The 19109-nt window shown below is 47.1% G+C and overlaps 2 protein-coding genes across 3 annotated transcripts; one reads left to right on the top strand and one right to left on the bottom strand.

Moving 5' to 3' along the window:
* The first annotated feature begins 342 nt into the window (after positions 1-342).
* On the top strand, positions 343-15151 carry Spsb2 (splA/ryanodine receptor domain and SOCS box containing 2). Of its 2 annotated transcripts, none has more exons than XM_047550648.1 (3): positions 343-422; positions 13168-13915; positions 14824-15151. In XM_047550648.1, exons 2-3 carry the CDS (start codon positions 13252-13254, stop codon positions 14949-14951), a joined length of 792 nt encoding a protein of 263 aa, XP_047406604.1. In that variant the 5' UTR covers positions 343-422; positions 13168-13251; the 3' UTR covers positions 14952-15151. The 2 variants fall into 2 exon arrangements, with proteins under 2 accessions (XP_047406604.1, XP_047406602.1); XM_047550646.1 differs by lacking the exon at positions 343-422 and adding an exon at positions 12741-12880.
* Positions 15152-15247: 96 nt separating this feature from the next.
* Tpi1 (triosephosphate isomerase 1) lies at positions 15248-18496 on the bottom strand. The gene is made up of 7 exons (XM_047550649.1): positions 18256-18496; positions 16968-17091; positions 16772-16856; positions 16566-16698; positions 16235-16320; positions 15936-16023; positions 15248-15815 (listed from the first exon to the last, which is right to left on the bottom strand). Exons 1-7 carry the CDS (start codon positions 18479-18481, stop codon positions 15697-15699), a joined length of 861 nt encoding a protein of 286 aa, XP_047406605.1. The 5' UTR covers positions 18482-18496; the 3' UTR covers positions 15248-15696.
* Positions 18497-19109: the final 613 nt, after the last annotated feature.

The raw sequence follows: 19109 nt of genomic DNA, 5'->3' as shown, positions 1-19109 counted from the left end.
TTTGGTAATCAATGGGCTCCGGAGATCTTTGACATTCCATTCTTCCAGGGGCAGTCTCCAACTTCCAAAGGCAGATGGCTTCATGGCTTCATTTCCTCGAATTGACCCGATTCCCTATTTCTACACTAACTACCTGTCCTTAATTCTGGCTTCAATACTATTTCAACCTCCTGTGTCGCTGGAATTACAGCTGTGAACCACTAACAGTGTGCCCATAATTTGTCTTTATAAATTAATTTGTGACCATCAAGTTTGTTCTCTTCTTGGTGTTGTCAGGTTGGCTGTGATGAATTATTCTAACATCTTTTTTTGGTTTGCTTTTGGTCTCAGAAATGCTAAGCATTATCCTCTACCAGTGAGCTACAACCCCAGCAAACTCCAATATATTGAGTTTCATTCTGCATCCTACTACCTGGGACACGGTAAGTATTCAATAAATACTTCCTGAAAGAATAATATTAACTATGCTTTTTTTGAAGCAATCATGGAAACTTCCCCTGAATTTGAACTTGTTTTTATCAATAAAATACTCTATTTCCTCCCTCTGCTTTGAGCTTCACTGATGAGGAGTGAATGAATGATGAGCCTGGAAGATATTCTCAGTTATTCACTAGAAGGAAAGTGAGGCCCTAAAGGATGTCAGAAATGGAAGGAAAACTACAAAGAATTGATTCGGTATTTTTAATTTTTGTGGTGCTGGGAAATTGAACCCAGGGCTTCGTGTCTACTAGGCAAGTGCTCTACTACTGAGCCACACCCCCAGCTCCAGAATTTTTTTTACCTAAGCCAGACAGGTACTGTGTTGTATCCCTGTAATCCCAGCAACTCAGGAGGCTGAGGCAGGTGGATCAAAATTTTCAGGCAGCCCAGCAATTTAGCCAGACCCTGTCTCAAAGTAAAAATTGATCTAGATCCCTGCTTTGGCCAATTTTCTTCTGGGTTCTTCCTAGCAAATTTGAAAAACAAAATCCACAGATAATAATGGAAAGGAAGAGTTGCGAGTACATGGCACACAAATGACGGAGGTGGGAAAAGCAAGCTCTTCTTTATTCAGTATTCCGAGGGGGAGTCAATTGGTTGAACCCCTGGTTTGGCTTATTTTCAGGGCAGAAAATGGCCATGGCCTGAAACAAGGGGTCTGGGTTATATAGGCTTCATTTAGGTTGGGACAGGAGGGTAGTTCTTGGGGTTCATAGTATTGAGGTCGGCTGATCAATTAGGGTGACACAGGAGTGTGAACAGGGAATTCCCTGGGGCTTTTTGTATTGAGGTCAGCTGACCCATTAGGGTGAAGGGGTCAGGTACCAGACAGGTGTTCCTTTTGTGTTCCTTCACTCTGGAAGGCCTGGGATTTTAAATGACAAAAGCTTCAATTTTACCCCTATGAGGCGGATGGGGAAGAACTACAGATAGGGAAAATGTCCTTGAACTTATTCTCTGTATCCTTCAATAGTAAAGGGTATAGGATTTAAGTGAGAAGAGACAGAACTCCTGCTAAACAAGACTATCAATGGTCAGTCTAGTTCAAAGGCAGGAATCACACCTGGAGGCTACCCAGTAGAAATATTAAGGAGCACTATCAAGGCCTATTTCAAATGTGAAAGGCCATGAGGGTTACCTGTGGGAATGCCTCCAGCCACTCCTTTGTCCCAGAAGTGGAAAAATGTGAAGGTGGGGTTGAACCCAGATGGAAGTTGGTGGGAAGAATTAAAACTCAAAGGCGAGATAGCCTTGGAACTGTTTTCTGTGTTTGTTTACATAAACTTTGATCAATGACTCTGGTGCTCTTTTCAAGGCCTGTTATAGATTTTATAAGGCCTGTTATACATAGATTTTGCAGCCATGCTCTATCCAGAACCATATATAAACTCCTAAGTTAGCACACCAAAGTGAGTTTTTCTGCAATTTTCTGCCCCCTCCCCCATGGTTCGTTTACTCATCCTTTCTGTGAATGTTCATGGATTTTATTCTTCAAAAATAGTGAAACAGGGTCTAGGGATATAGCTCAGTTGGTAGAGTGCTTGCCTTGCATGCACTAAGCTCTGGGTTCAATACCGAGCACCAAAATAAATAATAGTGAGACAAGAACCCAGAAGGAAATTGGCAAAATGAGAAATTCAGTCTCAAAATTCCAGTTGCACAGTCGTGGGCTGGGGGTGGTGAGGATAGCCGAAAAAACAATTTTGGTGTGCTAGCTTATATGGTTTACATGACCATTGAGCAAAATCTGCGTTAAACAGACATTGAAAAAGTATAGGCTGTGTCCTGTAGCCTGACTTCCAATCCTTCCTGTAAATCCCTCTTCCACCTTCCATTTTCTGGAAGTTTTCCCTTCTGTGAAATCTCAAGGTCTTTTACATTTGAAATAGGCCCTGACGGTGCCCTTAATGTTTCTACAAGTTAGCCTCTAGGTGTGGTTTCTGCATTTGAACAAGACCTCAAACTGGGGTTGGGATTGTAGCTCAGTGGTAGAGTGATTGCCTATCATGTGTAAGGCAATGGGTTCTCTTTTCAGCACCACATAAAAATAAAGGTATTGTGTCCACCTACAAAAAACAAAAACAAACAAAAAACCCTCAGTTGGAGCCCATCACTTGATTGCTGACGATTGACTATTCTTATTCAGTAGGTGTGCCCCTTATACTGCAGATCATAGCAACATGGGCATCTCCTTATGACCTTATGATCCTTATGATCGCCTTCCTGGGAAAAGTGACTCCCTGTGTAAGATTCCTAGACATACAAGGGGAAGAAATAGGAAGAAGCAAGGAAAAAAAAAATTTTTTTTTTTTTTTGATGACAGAATAAGAGACCTTTAAAACGTAAAGAAACTCGGGGAAGTGGGTAAGCCTTAGTTATAAGATTTTCACTGGTACTCCATACCTTCTGGATCCTGGGCTAAAACTGCCCCTCAGCCTCATGCCCTGGTTTCTGCCTGGGGCCTCTGTTCGCCGGGGTAGGGAGTACAATGGAGACTGAGGAGCGAAAGGCTGCAGAGTGGAGAGCGGTACGAGAAGACCGAGCAGCGCCTACCGCCGCTGTAAGGCCGGCTAGGCACCCAGGCCGCAGAATGGCCAGCTGCTCTGGCTCACGTGACCCTTAGGCGCAGGTCCGGAGCTGTGCGGCGGTTACGTAACTAGCACTGGAGGTGGGGGGCGGGGCGGCGCCCAGGAACCCCGGGTTCCTAAATCCGATCAGTCGTCATTTCCTTTCCATCAAGGCTTTTTTTGGTACTGGGGATTGAACACCAGGGGCAACTAAAACCACCGAGCCACATCCCTAGCCCTATTTTTGTATTTAGAGACAGGGCTTCACTGAGGCTGGCTTTAAATTAGACAGGGTCTCACTGAGGCTGGCTTTAAATTTAGTCTTCCTGCCTCAGCTCTAGCTGCTGGGATTACAGGTGTGCGGTTTGAATCTTTTTTGCGGTACTGGGGATCGAACTCAGGGCCTTGTACTTGCGAGGCAAGCACTCTACCAGCTGAGCTATCCCAGCGATTTGAATCTTGACGCTACCATTTGACCAGCTCTCTGGTCTTGGACAAGGTGTTTAACTTCCCTAGATCTCAGGTAGGAGTCTGTAGAAACTGGGATAAGGTTTTTTTTTTTGTTGTTGTTGTTGTTGTTTTGTTTTGCGGTGCTGGGGATTAGAACCCAGGGCCTTGTGCCTGCAAGGCAAGCACTCTAACAACTGAGCTATATCCCCAGCCCCGGGATAAGTTTTTGATAGAATGAAAGGTAATATGATGTAATTTCACCATAGATGCCTTTAAGGTGCACTCAATACTAGCTTAAATAGGCAGAGCAATCCCCGCGCGGTAGAGCAGGTCTGTGATCCGGGGACTTGGGGTTCTAAATCAAGGAGGCTCTCAATTTCAAGAACAGCCTCAGCAATTTAGCAGAATCTTGTCTCAAAATAAAAAGGGCTGGCAGTGTAGCTCAGAGGTAAGGAGTCTCTGAGTTCTATTCCATCCATGAAAGTGTAAGACAGGAAACTGAAATGTGTCTCTGGGCCCCAGTGCCTAGCCTCTCAGTGCGTATGAGAGGCTAGCTGTGATTCTAGTGCTTTGCCATACCTCCCTTTTGTATAACATGACCCATCTGAAAGCAGTCCAAGCACTTCATTTGGCACCAAGCGAGAAAACAGCAATCCCTTTCCAAACTGGAAGAAAACCCATCTTACTAACCAAAGGGTGATATGTCTGTCACCAGCCTGGCATATAAATACAGCTTCAGTAAATCCACATGTGGACTGAGGATGTGGATCAGTGGTAGACTGCCTGGTATGCTTGAGGCTCTGGGTTGGATCCCCAGCACCACAGAAGAAAAGAAGAAAAAAGTCCATATGTGTAATCATGATTCCAGAAATTGGTGTTACCAGGTCATTAAAACAGATCCAAAGTCAAAAGAAATGAAAACTGAACCTAGGAAGAATTTAAGCAGGCTTCTGCCTGAGTCAGAAGGAAGACAGCACTATCCCAGAGTGTCAGACTGACTTCAGTGAAGAACAAAAGTTTATAGTTTTTATGACATCCACAAGGTATGCAGGAACTGAGTCTCTGATGCCATTACGGTGTGGCAGTGGGATTTTAGTTGAGCTTGTGCTCTTCATCATGGTTCTTCATGAGTGGCATGTCTCTTTACTATCTCAAGTCTCCCCTTAGGGGTGTACATTGTACTATGCTAATTATGTAAAAGTAACTGTGGGTTATTTCCATGACTGTTCTGTGCATGTTTTGCCCCTTGCCATCTGAAATTTACCCCTTACCATCTGTGAAAATCTATGATACTATTTTCAGAATGTTGTAGATTATGGTCCTGTCTCAGTGACCCTGTCTTCATGATTTTGCTTTGTCTGAGTCTTCTTTTTGGCCACATAATCTCAGAAGATTGACCTGTTTTCTTAACCTCCCATCTCCTGGCATGATCCTTTTTCCCTTGAAGACTGGCTCACTTTTTAACTCCTAATTTTCTGTCATGGCTGTTAACCCCATAAGACAATACACTATCTTGGCTGTCTCGTTTTCCCTGAGAGGGTTTATTCCTAAATCCTGGAAGGTTCTTTTTTTCATGGGGGTACCTGGCTGTCTTAATCAAGTTCTCCCACTGCTACAGTAACAATAAAGTATAAATGATTACCCTTTTTCAGGGTACTAGGGATTGAACTTGGGGGCACTAAATCACTGAGCCACATCCCCAGCCCTGTTTTGTATTTTATTTAGAGACAGGGTCTCACTGAGTTGTTAGCACCTTGATTTTGCCCAGGCTGGCTTTGAACTCTCCATCCTCTTGCCTCAGCCTCCCAAGTTGCTGTGTTACCATGACTGGTAATGATGACCCTTTAATGAAGACTGAAAGTCCACTAAGTACTGGAAGATATGAATCAGAAATGTGTGCCTAACCATTCCAATAAGTGGCAAAAACAGGGAGGTGGGGAATGTTCAAACTGTTACCAGCTTAGCAGGTTCCTTAGCTTATACAGGACAGAAATCAAACCAGTTAACAAACAGAGTAGAATCATTCATTGCATTGAGTAACATATCAATGTGGCTACCCAGTAGAAGAGTAGTCAAGAATTCAAGGGGTGAACATCATATATAGATTTTCTGTGCTATAAATTAACATATTTGTAAGTTATAGGGTAAACTCTCATTGTACCTGTGCCAGTTTACACACAGTCAAAATATTTGCACATGGTTCAAAATGTGTCTAAAATCGTGTTAATTTTCCCTCCTAGGCATATCTCCCCCCCGCCCTGCCCCCAGTACTAGAGATTGAACCGGAGGGCACTCTACCACTGAGTTACATCCCCATCCCTTTTGAGACAAGAATCTCCCTAAATCAAGTCGCCCAGTCTGGCCTCGAACTTACTATCTTCCTACTTTATCCTCCAGAAAAACTAAGATTACAGGTGCCACCATACTAGCTCCTGGGCATATCTTTGTGTGTCTGTGTGCGCGCACGTGGTACAGGGGATTGAACCCAGGGCCTTGTACATGTGAGACAAGCACTTTTCCAACTAACCTATTTCCCTAGCCCCTGGACATATCTTTTAATATAGACCCTGCATTTATTTTTATTTTTCAGTTGTAGGTGGTCACAATACCTTTATTTTATTTTTATGCAGTGCTAAGAATGAAACCCAGTGCCTCACACATGCTGGGCAAGCACTCTACCACTGAACCATAACCCCAGCCCTGGACCCTGCATTTAAATGAGGATCTAGGTTACTTCTGGTCAAGATCTGCTTGTATAGATTTTGTGTTGAACAATGGATGTATTTGGAGAGGATTTTTTACCATTTATCTTAAACATAAAATGTGTAGTGTTTTTTTTGGTTTTTGTTTTAATTGTTTCCAATTGCCAGGAAACATGCCTGTAATCCTAGGGATTCGGGAGGCTGAGACAGGAGGATTGCAAGTTCAAGGCCAACTGTAGCAACCTAGGTAGGCCCTTAGTGAAGTCTTAGCCAAAACCAAAGTAAAACAGAAAGGGCTGGAGATGTGGCTCAGTGGTTAAGCACCCCTGGGTTCGATCCCCACTACAAAATAAAAATTTGTTTCCAATTTAACAACTTAAACTTTAACCTTATTTTCCTTTGCCTGCCATTTTATCTTTTATTTATTATTATTATTATTATTATTATTTGATACTGGGGATTGAACCCAAGGATACTCTATCACTGAGTTATATCCCCAGCCCTTATCATTGTTAACTTTGAGATGGAGTTTCACTAAATTGGCAAACTTGCGCCTCTCCTGCCTTAGCCTCCCTAGTTGCTGGGATTACAGGTGTGCACTATCATGCCCAGCTCCTACCATTTATCTTAAGCATGGAACATGTAGTACCTTCCTATTGACTATCAGCAAGTTTTAGCCCTATACTCCTGCCTCAAAACCTTCTGACAGAGAAGATAGTCTTTGGTTGGAAGGATTTCAAAACTAGCTGAAGATGGTGTAAGAGTTGTATAAACCACTTCAACCTCAAAAGCCGTTGGTGAGGCTGTCTGTGGAGTAAGAGGCAGCAAAATCTACTCAGCATTATTAGGATGATTGACAAACAAAAGGGCAGTCTTCCAGAATACAGTGAGGCTAATATCTGCCAGGGGAAAATGCTCAACTGGATTTCTGTTTCCAAACTAGAAACAAAAGAGCTGGAATGTAGCTCAGTGGTAGAGTGCTTGCCTAGCATGCATGAGGCCCTGGTTCCATCTCCAGCACCACATAAAAAGAAAACAAACAAACAAACAAGAAATCTCAAACAAGCCCCTGGTTGGAAAACAACTAATAACCTTGTGAACATTTTCCTTTCCCACTCCCAGATTCAGTGGCATTATAGTTCTACAGGGCTACAAATCCTGGTGCCTTTAAATCGAACAACAGCAGCTGGGTGTTGTGGCATAGACTTGTTCTAGCCTCAGCAACTTACCCAGACCCCGTCTCTAAAAAAATAAAAAAAGGGCTGGGGATGTGGCTCAGTACCCCGGAAAAAATACAAACAAACAAAAACAGCCCCAAAAAATAAAAAATAAAAAGGGTCGGGGGTGTAACTGTTGCCTAGAGCTCTTGCCTAGCCATGTGCCCTGGGTTCTATCCTAGTACCAGGGGAAAAAATTGCATGCCCAGGTCTACCAAAAGACTTGTACATCATATACATAGTAACTTTTTTTTTTTTTTTTTTTTTTAATTGAGAGGATGGAACTTTGGCATCATCCAAAGTGTTTTTATTTCTTCTTCCCAATCCTGCTGCACTGGGGATTCAAACTCCAGGCCTGGCGCATGCTAGGCAAGCACCCATTGAGATGAGCTATATAGTCAGCACAGTAGCTTTCTTTACAATGGCTAAAAACTGGAAACAAATGTCTATCAACAGTAGAACACATAATGTAATAATGTATGATGTAAATAATTAGGTACTATTTCATGCAACAACATAGATGACACAGATAGGAAGAATAAATCAGACACAAAAAATGCATTATTATATTGTAGTACTGTGTGCACGTAGTACGGTTTTATTGATATGAAATTGAAGAATGGGCAAAGCCGATCTATGATGATAGAGGCCAAGTAGGAGTTACCCTTGGGGGTTTAGTATCAGGGAAGAGCAAGAAGAAATGTTCTGGGTCCTGGAAAGATCCCTGATATTGATCTTTTTGGTGATGATCATGCAAGTATATGCACATGTAAAAATTTGTTAGGCAGGGCTGGAGAGGTGTACCTTAGTTGTAGAGCTCTTGCCTAGCATGTGTGAAGCCCTGGGTTCAGTTCCCACTGCCAAAAAAGAATTATTTGGAAATTTAAGTTAAGACTGTTTATTTCAGCTGGGTATGGTGGCACACACCTATAATCCCAGCATTTTAGGAGAATGAGGCTGGAGAATTGTGAGTTCAAAGTCAGCCTTACCAATTTAGTGAGGCCCTAAGTGACTCAGTGAGATCCTGTCTCTAAATAAAATATTAAAATGTGTTGGGGATATGATTCAGTGGTTAAGTGCCCCTGAGGTCAATCCCAAATTGAAAAAAAAAAAAAAAAAAAAAAAAAAAAAAAAGACTGCGTATTTCATTTTTGTTGCAAGTCAAAAAAGTAAAAAGTTAAAAGTACTTGTAGCATTATGGAATATTTGAACTATATCAACAAATACTTGAGCAGCTCAAAATCCAGTGGCAACATGTGGTCAACATTTTAAAACAGTAGCAGCAGGTAAGCAAGTGTGGTTAACTTCTCAAGCTGAACTACAGCCAGCTGTGGCTTAGGCTCCCTATCTGTCCCCAAGCTTTTATTCATAGGCTATCCATACTCATGATGTCTTTATTGTTATTGCTACACACTGGCAAGAATATCCAGGTTGGGTGAATGACAAATATTCAGATTCACATCTTTCTTTTTAGTATGCTTTCTTTTTTCCCTTTAATTTAAAATGGTGTAAGTGCTGGGGGTATAACTGGTTTTTTTTTTTTTTTTTTTTTTTTTTTTTTTTTTTTTTTAACATTTATTCACATTTATTTTTGCTTTTAGCGCAGTGGTGCACGCCTGTAATCCCAGAGACTCAAGAGGTCCAGGCAGGGAATTACAAGTTAGAGACCAGCCTTAACAATTTAGTGAGGTCCTAAGCAACTTAGAGAAGAGCGGATCCAAGAAGGCAGACTAGAGGGAGGCTGAGTACCTTGTCACTCTGTAACTCAGGTTTCAAGCAGAGGATATCTGTTTCTCTGTGAGGCAGTCTTTGCTGCTTATCTATCCCCTGCTGTTTACCCCATTTGTCCACTGCGATCACCTGCAGTCTGCCAGCATATTGACTACTTTTTGAGTGGAGATTGCTCACCGACTGGCGCCTATCATCTGCCATTTGCCCATTTGCCTGCCTCTTGCCTGCCCATCGCCTGCCTTTCACCTACTTATCACCCACCACCTGAGGTCCACCTGCTGATCATCTACCGGTAGCATGCAGACCGACCGCAGACGTTAGCAGATCGCCAGCTGCCTGCTAAGCAACTTATAGAGACCTTGTCTCAAAATAAGATAGGGCTAGGGATGAGGCTTAGTTGGGTAAAGTGCCTCTGGGTTAAATTCCCAGTAAACCCTGCCCCCACCCCAAATAATTTATTCTGTACACCATACTACCATATATTGATTTGTTGTTGTTGTTTGTACTGGGGATTGAACCCAGGGACACTTACTACTGAGCAACATCCCCAGTCCTTTTTACTTTTTATTTTGAGACAGGGTCTCACTAAGTTGCTTAGAGCCTTGATAAGTTTTAAGGCTGGACTTGAACTGGAGATACTCCTGCCTCAGCCTCCTGAGTTGCTGGAGTCACAGGCGTGTGCCACTGTACCTGGTCCTATATTGATTTTTACACAAAACAAACATGCTGTATCTAAGAAGTTGAATAAGAAAGGTTTTCTTTTTAGGAATTTGACTATATGTCATAATTGTTACCTTATCCTTTTTATTCTATCTTCCCCAAATGTGAAATCTGTAGCACAACTTTTTTTTTTTTTTTTTTTTTTTTTTTGCGGTGCTGGGGATTGAACTCAGGTCCTTAGTGCTTGCGAGGGGAGCACTCTACCAACTGAGCTATCTCCCCAGCCCAGCACAACTCTTTTTTAAAAATATTTTTTTAGTTGTTAATGGGCCTTTATTTTATTTATTTATATGTGGTGCTTAGAATCTAACCCAATGCCTCACACATGCTAGGCAAGTGCTCTACCATTGAGATACAACCCTAATCTTGTAGCACAATTCTTTACATCCAGAAAGTGATAGTCCAGACACTTTACCCTGGAGTCCCATCTCATACTCCCAATATGTGTTCTCTCACCAAGGTTGTCAATAACCTTGATAAAATACTTTAAGTTTAGTAATCAAACTGAATTTTCTTTTAGTGTAGTGGCATCTCTCTGTAATCCCAGCAACTCAGAAGTCTGAAGCAGGAGGATCACTAGTTTGAGGCTAACCTGAGCAACTTAACAAAACCGTATCTCAAAATAAAAATTAAAAAGGGCTGGGGATGGAGTTTAGTGGATTCTAGAGTGCCCCTGGATTCAATTCCCAGTACCAAAAATTAAGCATAGTAGACCCTGATCTCCCCATCTTCTTCTGCTCATCTCCTACAATGACTTTCCATTACTGGCCTGTCCTACAGGATAACATTTACATTCCTTAACTCAACCTACCAGGCTTTTGTGACCTGGCACCCACTTTCCTAGTCTTGCTGTCATGTTTCCTTCCTTGCAGCAACAACCCTGAAGATTTTCTACTTCTCCTAACCCACCTGCTGCTGTTCCCTTTTTCGTGTCTACCTCTGTGGGCTACCTTTCTACATACAGCTCTAACTCAATCTACACACTGCACAGTCACCTCTCAGGTCAATGACTAGTCATCCTTTTAAGTCATCCCAGTTATCTGTTCCTCTAAGGACACTTTCCTAATTGCTTGACCCCTGCTTGGGAGTCGTACACTTTTTACTCCTATTTTCTTTATGTCTCCATAACTACTTCACTCACTACATGATAACTGTTTCATAAATAGTTGGTTTTTTGTTTTGTTTTTGTTTTGGTACTGGGAATTGAACTCAGGGGGCACTCAACCTCTGAGCCACATCCCCAGCCTTTTTTGTATTTTATTTAGAGACAGCGTCTCACTGAGTTGCTTAAGGCTTCACTAAATTGCTGAGGCTGGCTTTGAACTTGCAATCCTCCTGTCTCAACCTCCCTAGCTGCTGGGATTACAGGAATGCACCACTGCACCTGGCTCATAAATAGTTTTGTAGTCTCTTGGAAGATTCTGTGCTTAATCTCCAGTGCTTAACACAAATCATTAAATTTGACCAGAAACTATTCTAAGTGCTTTGTCTATATATATACTCATTGCATCCTCACTCTATCTATGCAGTAAATACTCTTGTTATCTCTTAGAGAAAGAAACAGGCACAGGGACGTGAATTAATTTGCTGAAGGTTACATGCATACTGGTCTTCAGGTACTCATGCCCAGTTTGTCTCCACCATTGACTTCTCTTTTTTTTGGAAGTGGTAAGGATTGAACCCAGGGATGCTCTACCACTGAGCTACACCCCTGGCCTTCATTTTTTATTTTAAGACAGGATCTTACTAAGTTGCTCAGTCTGGCCTTGACTTGGGATCCTCCTGGCTCAGCAGCTGCTGAGATTAGAGCTGTGTGCCACCACACTGAATAACAGTTGGCATATTTCATGATCTATTATATTACCTCTCTACACAGTGGGCACTCAGTAAGTGTTAAGTAACCAATAGTTAGTTATGCTCAGTGAGTGCATACCACACCCCAGGCTCTGTGTTAAATGCTTAGAATATTTCTACAAACCCCTGTGACATAAGTACTGTCAGTATTTCCATTTCACCTAAAAGAAACAAATTTAGAGAAGTTTGGAAACCTCCCCAAGATAACACACCTCATTGGTGTCATAGTTTTACTTAAGACCAGTGTCTTAAACCTGGTAAAGTGTTGGCGAGCCAGTAATTCCAGTTACTCGGAAGGCCGAAAGAAGAATCCCTTCGACCTGGGCGATATAATGAGACTCATCTCAAGAAAAAAAAAAAAAAAAAAGGGGGGGGGTAGCCATTACCCTTCTACCCAATGAGACTGACAGCCCTGCAAGGGATTGGTCTCCTGAGTAAAGAACGGCATGGAAAACCCGTTATGACACCTACGACCTTAAGTCCGAAACAGAGTTCAGAACCACAAGCGTGACTCACACTGGGGTAGAAAGAGCCCAGCTCTCTTTCTTATGGGAGTGACCCATAATCACAGGGAAAAGGAAACAATGCCGGCATTACAGAAGCTTTTCCTTGACCCGGTGCCCTTTATCATAAACTCTGGGGCTAAGGAGTTGGTTGCTCAGGCGGCTCAAAGGTCTCCACTGGGGAGAACACACCCACAGATATCCCAAGGCGATGATGTCATCAAAGGGTTAATTCTGAGCTGGGACTGCCCGAGGGCGGATTTCGTGGCGGCCATGGAAGGGTTAACTGCTCTGCGAGTCTGACCCGCGGACGCCAGGCCTCGGGGCGGGTCGCGGCTCTGGCAGGTGAGGAGAGGTTGGTTAACCGCCTGGAGTGTGCTCTACTGGAACGGGGCGCGCCCTCTGCTACTGCAACACGATTGGTGTTACCCTCCCAGTAGTACCCCGGGGGCGTGGCCTGAGTGGGCGTGACCTGGGTGGCGACGAGAGGGTTAACCGCCCCAGAGGCCCCCCCCCGGGGGCGGGGCGCGGGGCTGGCGAGCCCTGTAGTGGTGAGGTCTGAAGGCGGAAGCCGGCTGTCCGCTTCCAGCGCAACTGGGCTTTTGACTGGTTTCATCCTGATGCCCCGCGACTTACCAGCTGAGAAGTCAAGCGAGGTTCGAGGCGGGAGCCGGGGCAGGGGCAGGGGCAGGGGCGAGGGCTCGGTGCGGGCAAGGGGGACAGCCCATTGTGAGGTCCGAAGAGGGCGAACTCGCGAGTGTCTCGGGCGACCCAGCACTGAGTGAAGAAGGCAGGATGATGGTCCCAGGAGCTTTGGGGTGCGGGGAGAGAGAGCGGGCCAGTCAGCACGCATGGTGGAAGGATGGTGTGCCCGGGTGAGGACCACCCCGCCAGGATACCGCACTTCATATCCCTTTCTCTCCCAACTCCCCCCCCACCCCAGGTCATTCCCAATCTGGAGCTCAACTTTCAGAAGAGAGACGCCCCAGCAAGACTGTTTCGGGGAGTCCTCCAGCTGCTCACCTCCATGGGCCAGACGGCCCTGGCAGCGGGCAGCAACAGCACCCCCATCTCGCAGGCTCTGTATCCTGACCTTTCTTGTCCCGAGGGCTTGGAGGAGCTCCTGTCTGCTTCCCCTCCTGACCTGGGGACCCAACGGCGCCATGGCTGGAACCCCAAAGACTGCTCAGAGAACATAGAGGTCAAAGAAGGGGGTTTATGCTTTGAGCGGCGACCTGTGGCCCAGAGCACTGATGGGGCCCGGGGCAAGAGGGGCTACTCGAGAGGCCTGCATGCCTGGGAGATAAGCTGGCCCCCGGAACAGAGGGGCACACATGCGGTGGTGGGCGTGGCCACGGCCCTCGCCCCACTGCAGACTGACCACTATGCGGCGCTGCTGGGCAGCAACAGCGAGTCGTGGGGCTGGGACATTGGGCGGGGGAAGCTGTACCATCAGAGTAAGGGGCCTGAGGCTCCCCAGTATCCAGCTGGATTTCAGGGTGAGCAGCTGGAAGTGCCAGAGAGGCTGCTGGTGGTTCTGGACATGGAGGAGGGAACTCTGGGCTACGCTATTGGGGGCACTTACCTGGGGCCAGCCTTCCGCGGACTGAAGGGCAGGACCCTCTACCCGGCTGTAAGCGCTGTTTGGGGCCAGTGCCAGGTCCGCATCCGCTACCTGGGCGAAAGGAGAGGTGAGGCTGGGGGTGTGGGGAAGAATATGTCACTAGTGGCAATGGTTTGGAATGGAAACTCAATGCTGATCAAGAGCAGAGACTTCATATGACCTGTCTCCTATCCCTATTCAGTGCCAGGAATAACTGAGGGTTTTCAAGCTGTCATCTAATTTACTTAGAGGCAAAATTGAGGCTTGGGAGCAACTCGCTCAAGTTCTCTTGGCTAATGAACTCTCAGAAAGGAGGGAGGCACTCTAGGGATTAAGGGCTTTACAGGAGATAGCAACCCTCAAGCAAGAGGGGCAAAGGGTTAAGTGGGTCCTGGGCTGGGTTTACAGGTTCAGAAAGAAAAGTACTGGCAGTGTGAGGCACCAAGGGTGTGTATCAGATTTCCTGGGCTTTGACCTGTCTATGTGCCACATAACTACTTCCTTCTCCTGTCAAAACTCCAGGATGGGGCCACTGGGGCTCTGGGCACCAAGGAGAGTTCTGGAGGCATGGCTTTGGGGTGGGGCTGCAAGGGAGGAGCTTTGGGAACCTAGTGGGATCAGTGCTGGGAGTTGGCTCTGAAGTTGCAGTCTTCAGCAGAGGGCTGGTGCCTGTCCTCCTGTTACCCATGCTGAGCCACACAATGGAGCAGGCCCTTCCTTCATCTCTTCAACCTAGCTCAGGCCCCTCTTGAATCAAATCCTGGGCCAGCTCCACCACTGTTGGGCCCACCTCGACCTTTTGCTTAGAGGGTTTTAGCTAGAGCTTCAGTTCAGCTCTGTCTAGACAATCTCAGCTGTGAAGCCTTAGATCTCTCTTGGCCAAGGTGGAGTCAGGTGCACAGCAGCAAAGGAGGAGGCTGGGCAGGACCCTGCAGTTTGAAGATGTCTGGCTGGTGGCTGCACCCCTATTTACCTTTTCCTTCTTCTCTTTCCCAGCGGAGCCACACTCCCTTCTGCACCTGAGTCGCCTGTGTGTGCGCCACACCCTGGGGGATACCCGGCTGGGCCAGGTATCTGCTCTGCCCTTGCCCCCATCCATGAAGCGCTACCTGCTCTACCAGTGACCCTGGGATACCACTGACTGTGCTGGAGCCATTGGGGGCCTAGACCAGCTGTTTAAAGACAGTAAGGTTGGGCCCCTCCCCCAATTCAAGCTCAGGGGAGCTCCACAGTCCCAGTGCCACCCAGAGCAGTGGGACAGAATATTCAAGGCTGGTACATAAGACATTTTTTTCAAGTAAAAAATACTAAGAGATGTATTGTTATAGAACTTGTTAATGGGTTTTTTTTTTTGTTTGCTTTTTACACAAGGGATAAGGTCCTATGACTACCTCAAAAAGGAAAAAGATGTACAGCGAAGGAGGATGTGCCAGGTGTTTTATTTCCCTTACATGTGTGATAGCTTACATACACAACATACACAGGCGTTGGCACCACAGGAGAAGGAACATCCCTGGCCTCTGAGGGGAGGATCTTGGCCTCAGTGTGAGAAGGGAGAGAACATGGTTTCTCTCTTCTGCCCTCACTGGGGCCTGAGAGGACCCATGGAGCAAGCTCCATTCCTTCCACCTCTCAGTTGAGAAGCCACCTGGGTGACATGTTTAGTTTTAACCATTATAGTAAGTGGTGGATTGGCCTGGTCCCAACCATCACAGGGGGAAGGTGTAAACGGTAAAGGAAGGTACAGTGTGCGTTAGGCCATGAGAGGAGGCAGATGACAACATCAGAACCATGTGAAGGGTGGGGGCAGTTACTTGGCTTCTGGACTACCTAATCCCTGGCTTAGCAGGAAGAATAGATGGATGGCGCTTATTGTTTGGCATTGATGATGTCCACAAATTCAGGCTTTAGGGAAGCACCACCCACGAGGAAGCCATCCACATCAGGCTGGCTTGCTAGCTCTTTGCAGGTTGCTCCAGTCACAGAACCTGAGAAGGGAGCAGAAAGGGCTCTGTCAGGATGGGAGAATACACTCCATTCCTACTTCCATGTCTAAGAGGGCTTAGCCTACTTCGTCCGCCTCAAAAGCTAGAGCCAAACCCACTTACCTCCATAAATGATGCGAGTGCTCTGAGCCACTGCATCAGAAACGTTAGACTTGAGCCATCCCCGAAGTTTCTCATGTACTTCCTGGGCCTAAAACAAGAAGCCAGTCTAAGAAAGACCCTGTCTTCCTCTTAAAGAGAAAATCACTGGTACCATTAGAGAGTTAGTGTGTCCAGGCAAGAGCCCTGGAATCTGAGTCAGAATCCCAAGGCTCCAAACCAGCCAAACCCTAGAATGGATGCCCTTGGACAAGTCACTGTCTCTTTGGGTTTGGGAAGGCAGAGCTCCTGGGCTCAGATACCTGTTGGGGTGTTGCAGTCTTGCCAGTACCAATGGCCCACACAGGCTCATAGGCCAGGACGACCTTGTTCCAGTCCTTCACGTTATCTGCAAAACAGATCACAGGTGGAAGGGTGAACAAGAAGGAGCTGTACTGCAAAGTTGAAGAATGATGATGGCCTACTGCCCCCTGGTGGCATCTTTACCTTCTGCAGGAGCGGAATGGCTGAGCATGCAAGGAACCCTACCTTTCCTTGACCAGCATAGGGATCAAGGCAGTCGCAGGGCTTTCACCTCCCCCTCTGCTCTTTGTGGCCCTGGCTAGGTTCAAAGGTCCCTTTCTCCAGAGATACCTGCGATGACCTTGGTTTGCTCGAAAACAACCTTCTCTGTGATGCCAGCTTCCCTCTCATCTAGCTTCTCTCCGATGCAGGCGATTACTCCGAGTCCCTCTGCTAGGGCATGGGCCACTTTCTGCCCAATCAGCTGTTGAGGAACAGACTTGGTGAGACACCCCTCTTGGAATAAGCATCTTTTATCTCCTCTCCTGGTTACTAACCTCATCTGACTCCCCAAAGACATGCCTCCTCTCTGAGTGCCCCAGGACTACCCATGTGGCTCCACAGTCTTTGATCATGCCAGGGCTAAGGGAAGAAATAAAACCAAGGTTCAGCAGGAAGCACACCCTGTACCTTTCCCCTCAATGATAAGTGAGTGAAGGGTTCCCCACCACTTCTCTCTCCCCTCCATCTCACCTGATCTCCCCAGTGAAGGCCCCATTAGTCACTTTGTAGCAGTTCTGCGCAGCCACAGCAATCTTGGGATCTAGCTTCTGCCTGGCAAAGTCGATGTAGGCAGTGGGGGGTGCACAAACGACCTCTGAGGGTGAGATGGTGGCACACCCAAATGAGACCAAAGGAAGCCTTCATTCTCCAGACTTCCTGTCCAGTGCTATGCAGCCCTCTAGCCTTCAACTTTCTTGGTTTTGCCTTCCTCCCCCTTTCACCCCAGCAAGATGACCTTTGTCCACTTCCCAGCGTAGGCTTGCACCCAATTCTTGGAGACTTGCAAATATCCTTTCCAGGCTACAGCCCTCACGCTGCCCTCTGCTCTTTTAACAGCTGTGGCTCCAATTTCCTCGGGTTATTCTGGGCATGAGTACCTCCCAGACTCAGCATTCTGTGGGGCCAATTCTGCCTCCTTTCTAAAATAGCTATCCTCGCCAGAAAAAAAAAAAAAAAAAAAAAAAGGAGGAAGCCAACTCTTGGGACTTATTTTGGAAATAATCGAGAAGGCGATGCCCCTTTGATCAAATCTGTAGTCTGGTGACTTAGGTGGGTGGGAGGGGAAGGACAGAAGATAGCACTCTGCCTGTGGTGGCAGGGAGTTTAGCGGTTCGTAGCGGCCTTGCGTTTTCTCGTTTCCAGGTTGGGGAAAGCTGCAGGATCATTCTTCATTTCCAAATGGCTCAGCCTGTTAGGCATCCACTCAGTCCCTTCCGTGGAAGGCAATAGTCACCCAGGCTGCCAAGAAGCGACCAGTGCCGACCGCTCAGAGGCCCAGCCGGGCGAGGCGCTGGGGAGTCATAGGCTACGTGCGGAGGCGCACGGAGCCGGTTGCCGAGGGGGCAGGTAGCTGGGAGGCCGCGGGTAGCTGGGAGATCGCACAAGCTTAGCCTCCTCCCCCACACTCTGGCGGTGCTATAGTCCGCTTCTCTGGATCGCCCACAGAGGCTCAGGCTCCGCTCCTACCCTGGCTCCAGGCTAGTGCAACCGCAGTCCACGCCCAGGGGCCATATTCCTCATGGGGACCCAATAATTCCTTTCCCGCCCCACTAGCCGAGAGCACCATTAAATGCCCCTCCTTTCCACCTCAACACATCTCGGGTACTGCGATTGCGGGGCCACCTCCCGGATCCGCAACGGCCCTTGTCCCCTAGCCCTGCATCCAGGTCCACGCGGACACCGGGACTCGGGGAGCTCGGGAGAGGGCGCTCCCACGCCCGACACACTCCAGTTCCAGCGTTCCCCAGGGATGGCTCACCGGTGTCGGCCGGCACCTTGGCCGCATTCAGGGTACAGATGAGCTCCCCCAGGCACTTCTTCCGCCCATTCATCTTCCAGTTGCCCCCCACGAAGAACTTCCTGGAGGGCGCCATGGTGTTGGTGTCGACACACTGAAGGTCAGTATCAGCGCGCAGCCGCGGCCACTGCCCACTTATATATAACGCGGTGAAGCAGAACTCCGCCTCCTCCCCGCCCTCAGCCATGATTAACCCGGCCCCCTGCCTAAGCGGCCTCCCCCAGCCCAGTCCCCCGCCCCGCCCAGTGTTGCAGAGTTCTGACGTTTCCCCCCTTTCTTGTAGCAACGTTCTAGGGGTATCCGGGGGATCAGTCGCTCTCGTCTCAATTGTCTGGTTTGTAGGTGAGAATTGTGAGACCTTGCGCTCAGAACTCATTCACAAATTCAGCCCCCAACAGAGAGGGTACCGACTGGGGTTGGCTGGCAGCAATTTTGCCAAACTACTCACTGGGACTGAGTGCTGAGAGAATCTCTCCAACACTAGGAAAGAGGCCCCTTCCCCCATTGGAGTAACTACATCCCCGATTGCTGAGCAGACACCCTTGGTCCAGCTCACAATTATTGGACAAATACCGGGTTCAGTGGGAGGGTCAGTTTCACTTTCGCATCGGCTGTGCAGAAAGAGGTGCTTTATAAGTCTGAAACCAGTTACACCCCCGACTTTACCCCTGAGCGTCCCACTCGCTGCTTCAGCCCAAGGCTTAAATAGAACTGCAGAGGTCCAGTAGCCATCTCAGACTTTTGGGAAATAACCTGAGCCTCTTCCTGTGTGACTGCTCTTCACCCCTATCTTTCCTTTGTGCTGTGCATTTTTT

The sequence above is a fragment of the Sciurus carolinensis genome, chromosome 4, assembly GCF_902686445.1.
Source record: "Sciurus carolinensis chromosome 4, mSciCar1.2, whole genome shotgun sequence".
Classification (NCBI taxonomy): Eukaryota; Metazoa; Chordata; class Mammalia; order Rodentia; family Sciuridae; genus Sciurus; species Sciurus carolinensis.
The sequence above is the reverse complement of the archived record's forward strand: the minus strand, read 5'-3'. Positions and strand labels throughout refer to the sequence as shown.

What these genes read in the sequence shown, in the direction of transcription:
- Spsb2 (XM_047550646.1), top strand. Translation starts at nt 12,845, where the DNA reads ATGCCCCGCGACTTACCAGCTGAGAAGTCAAGCGAG. An exon ending in CAGCTGAGAAGTCAAGCGAG is followed by an intron (nt 12,881 to 13,167) that starts GTTCGAGGCGGG and finishes CCCCCACCCCAG; the next exon opens with GTCATTCCCAATCTGGAGCT. An exon ending in CTACCTGGGCGAAAGGAGAG is followed by an intron (nt 13,916 to 14,823) that starts GTGAGGCTGGGG and finishes TCTCTTTCCCAG; the next exon opens with CGGAGCCACACTCCCTTCTG.
- Tpi1 (XM_047550649.1), bottom strand. Translation starts at nt 18,481, where the DNA reads ATGGCTGAGGGCGGGGAGGAGGCGGAGTTCTGCTTCACCGCGTTATAT. An exon ending in CAAGGTGCCGGCCGACACCG is followed by an intron (nt 17,092 to 18,255) that starts GTGAGCCATCCC and finishes TCTCACCCTCAG; the next exon opens with AGGTCGTTTGTGCACCCCCC. An exon ending in CACTCGCATCATTTATGGAG is followed by an intron (nt 15,816 to 15,935) that starts GTAAGTGGGTTT and finishes CTCCCTTCTCAG; the next exon opens with GTTCTGTGACTGGAGCAACC.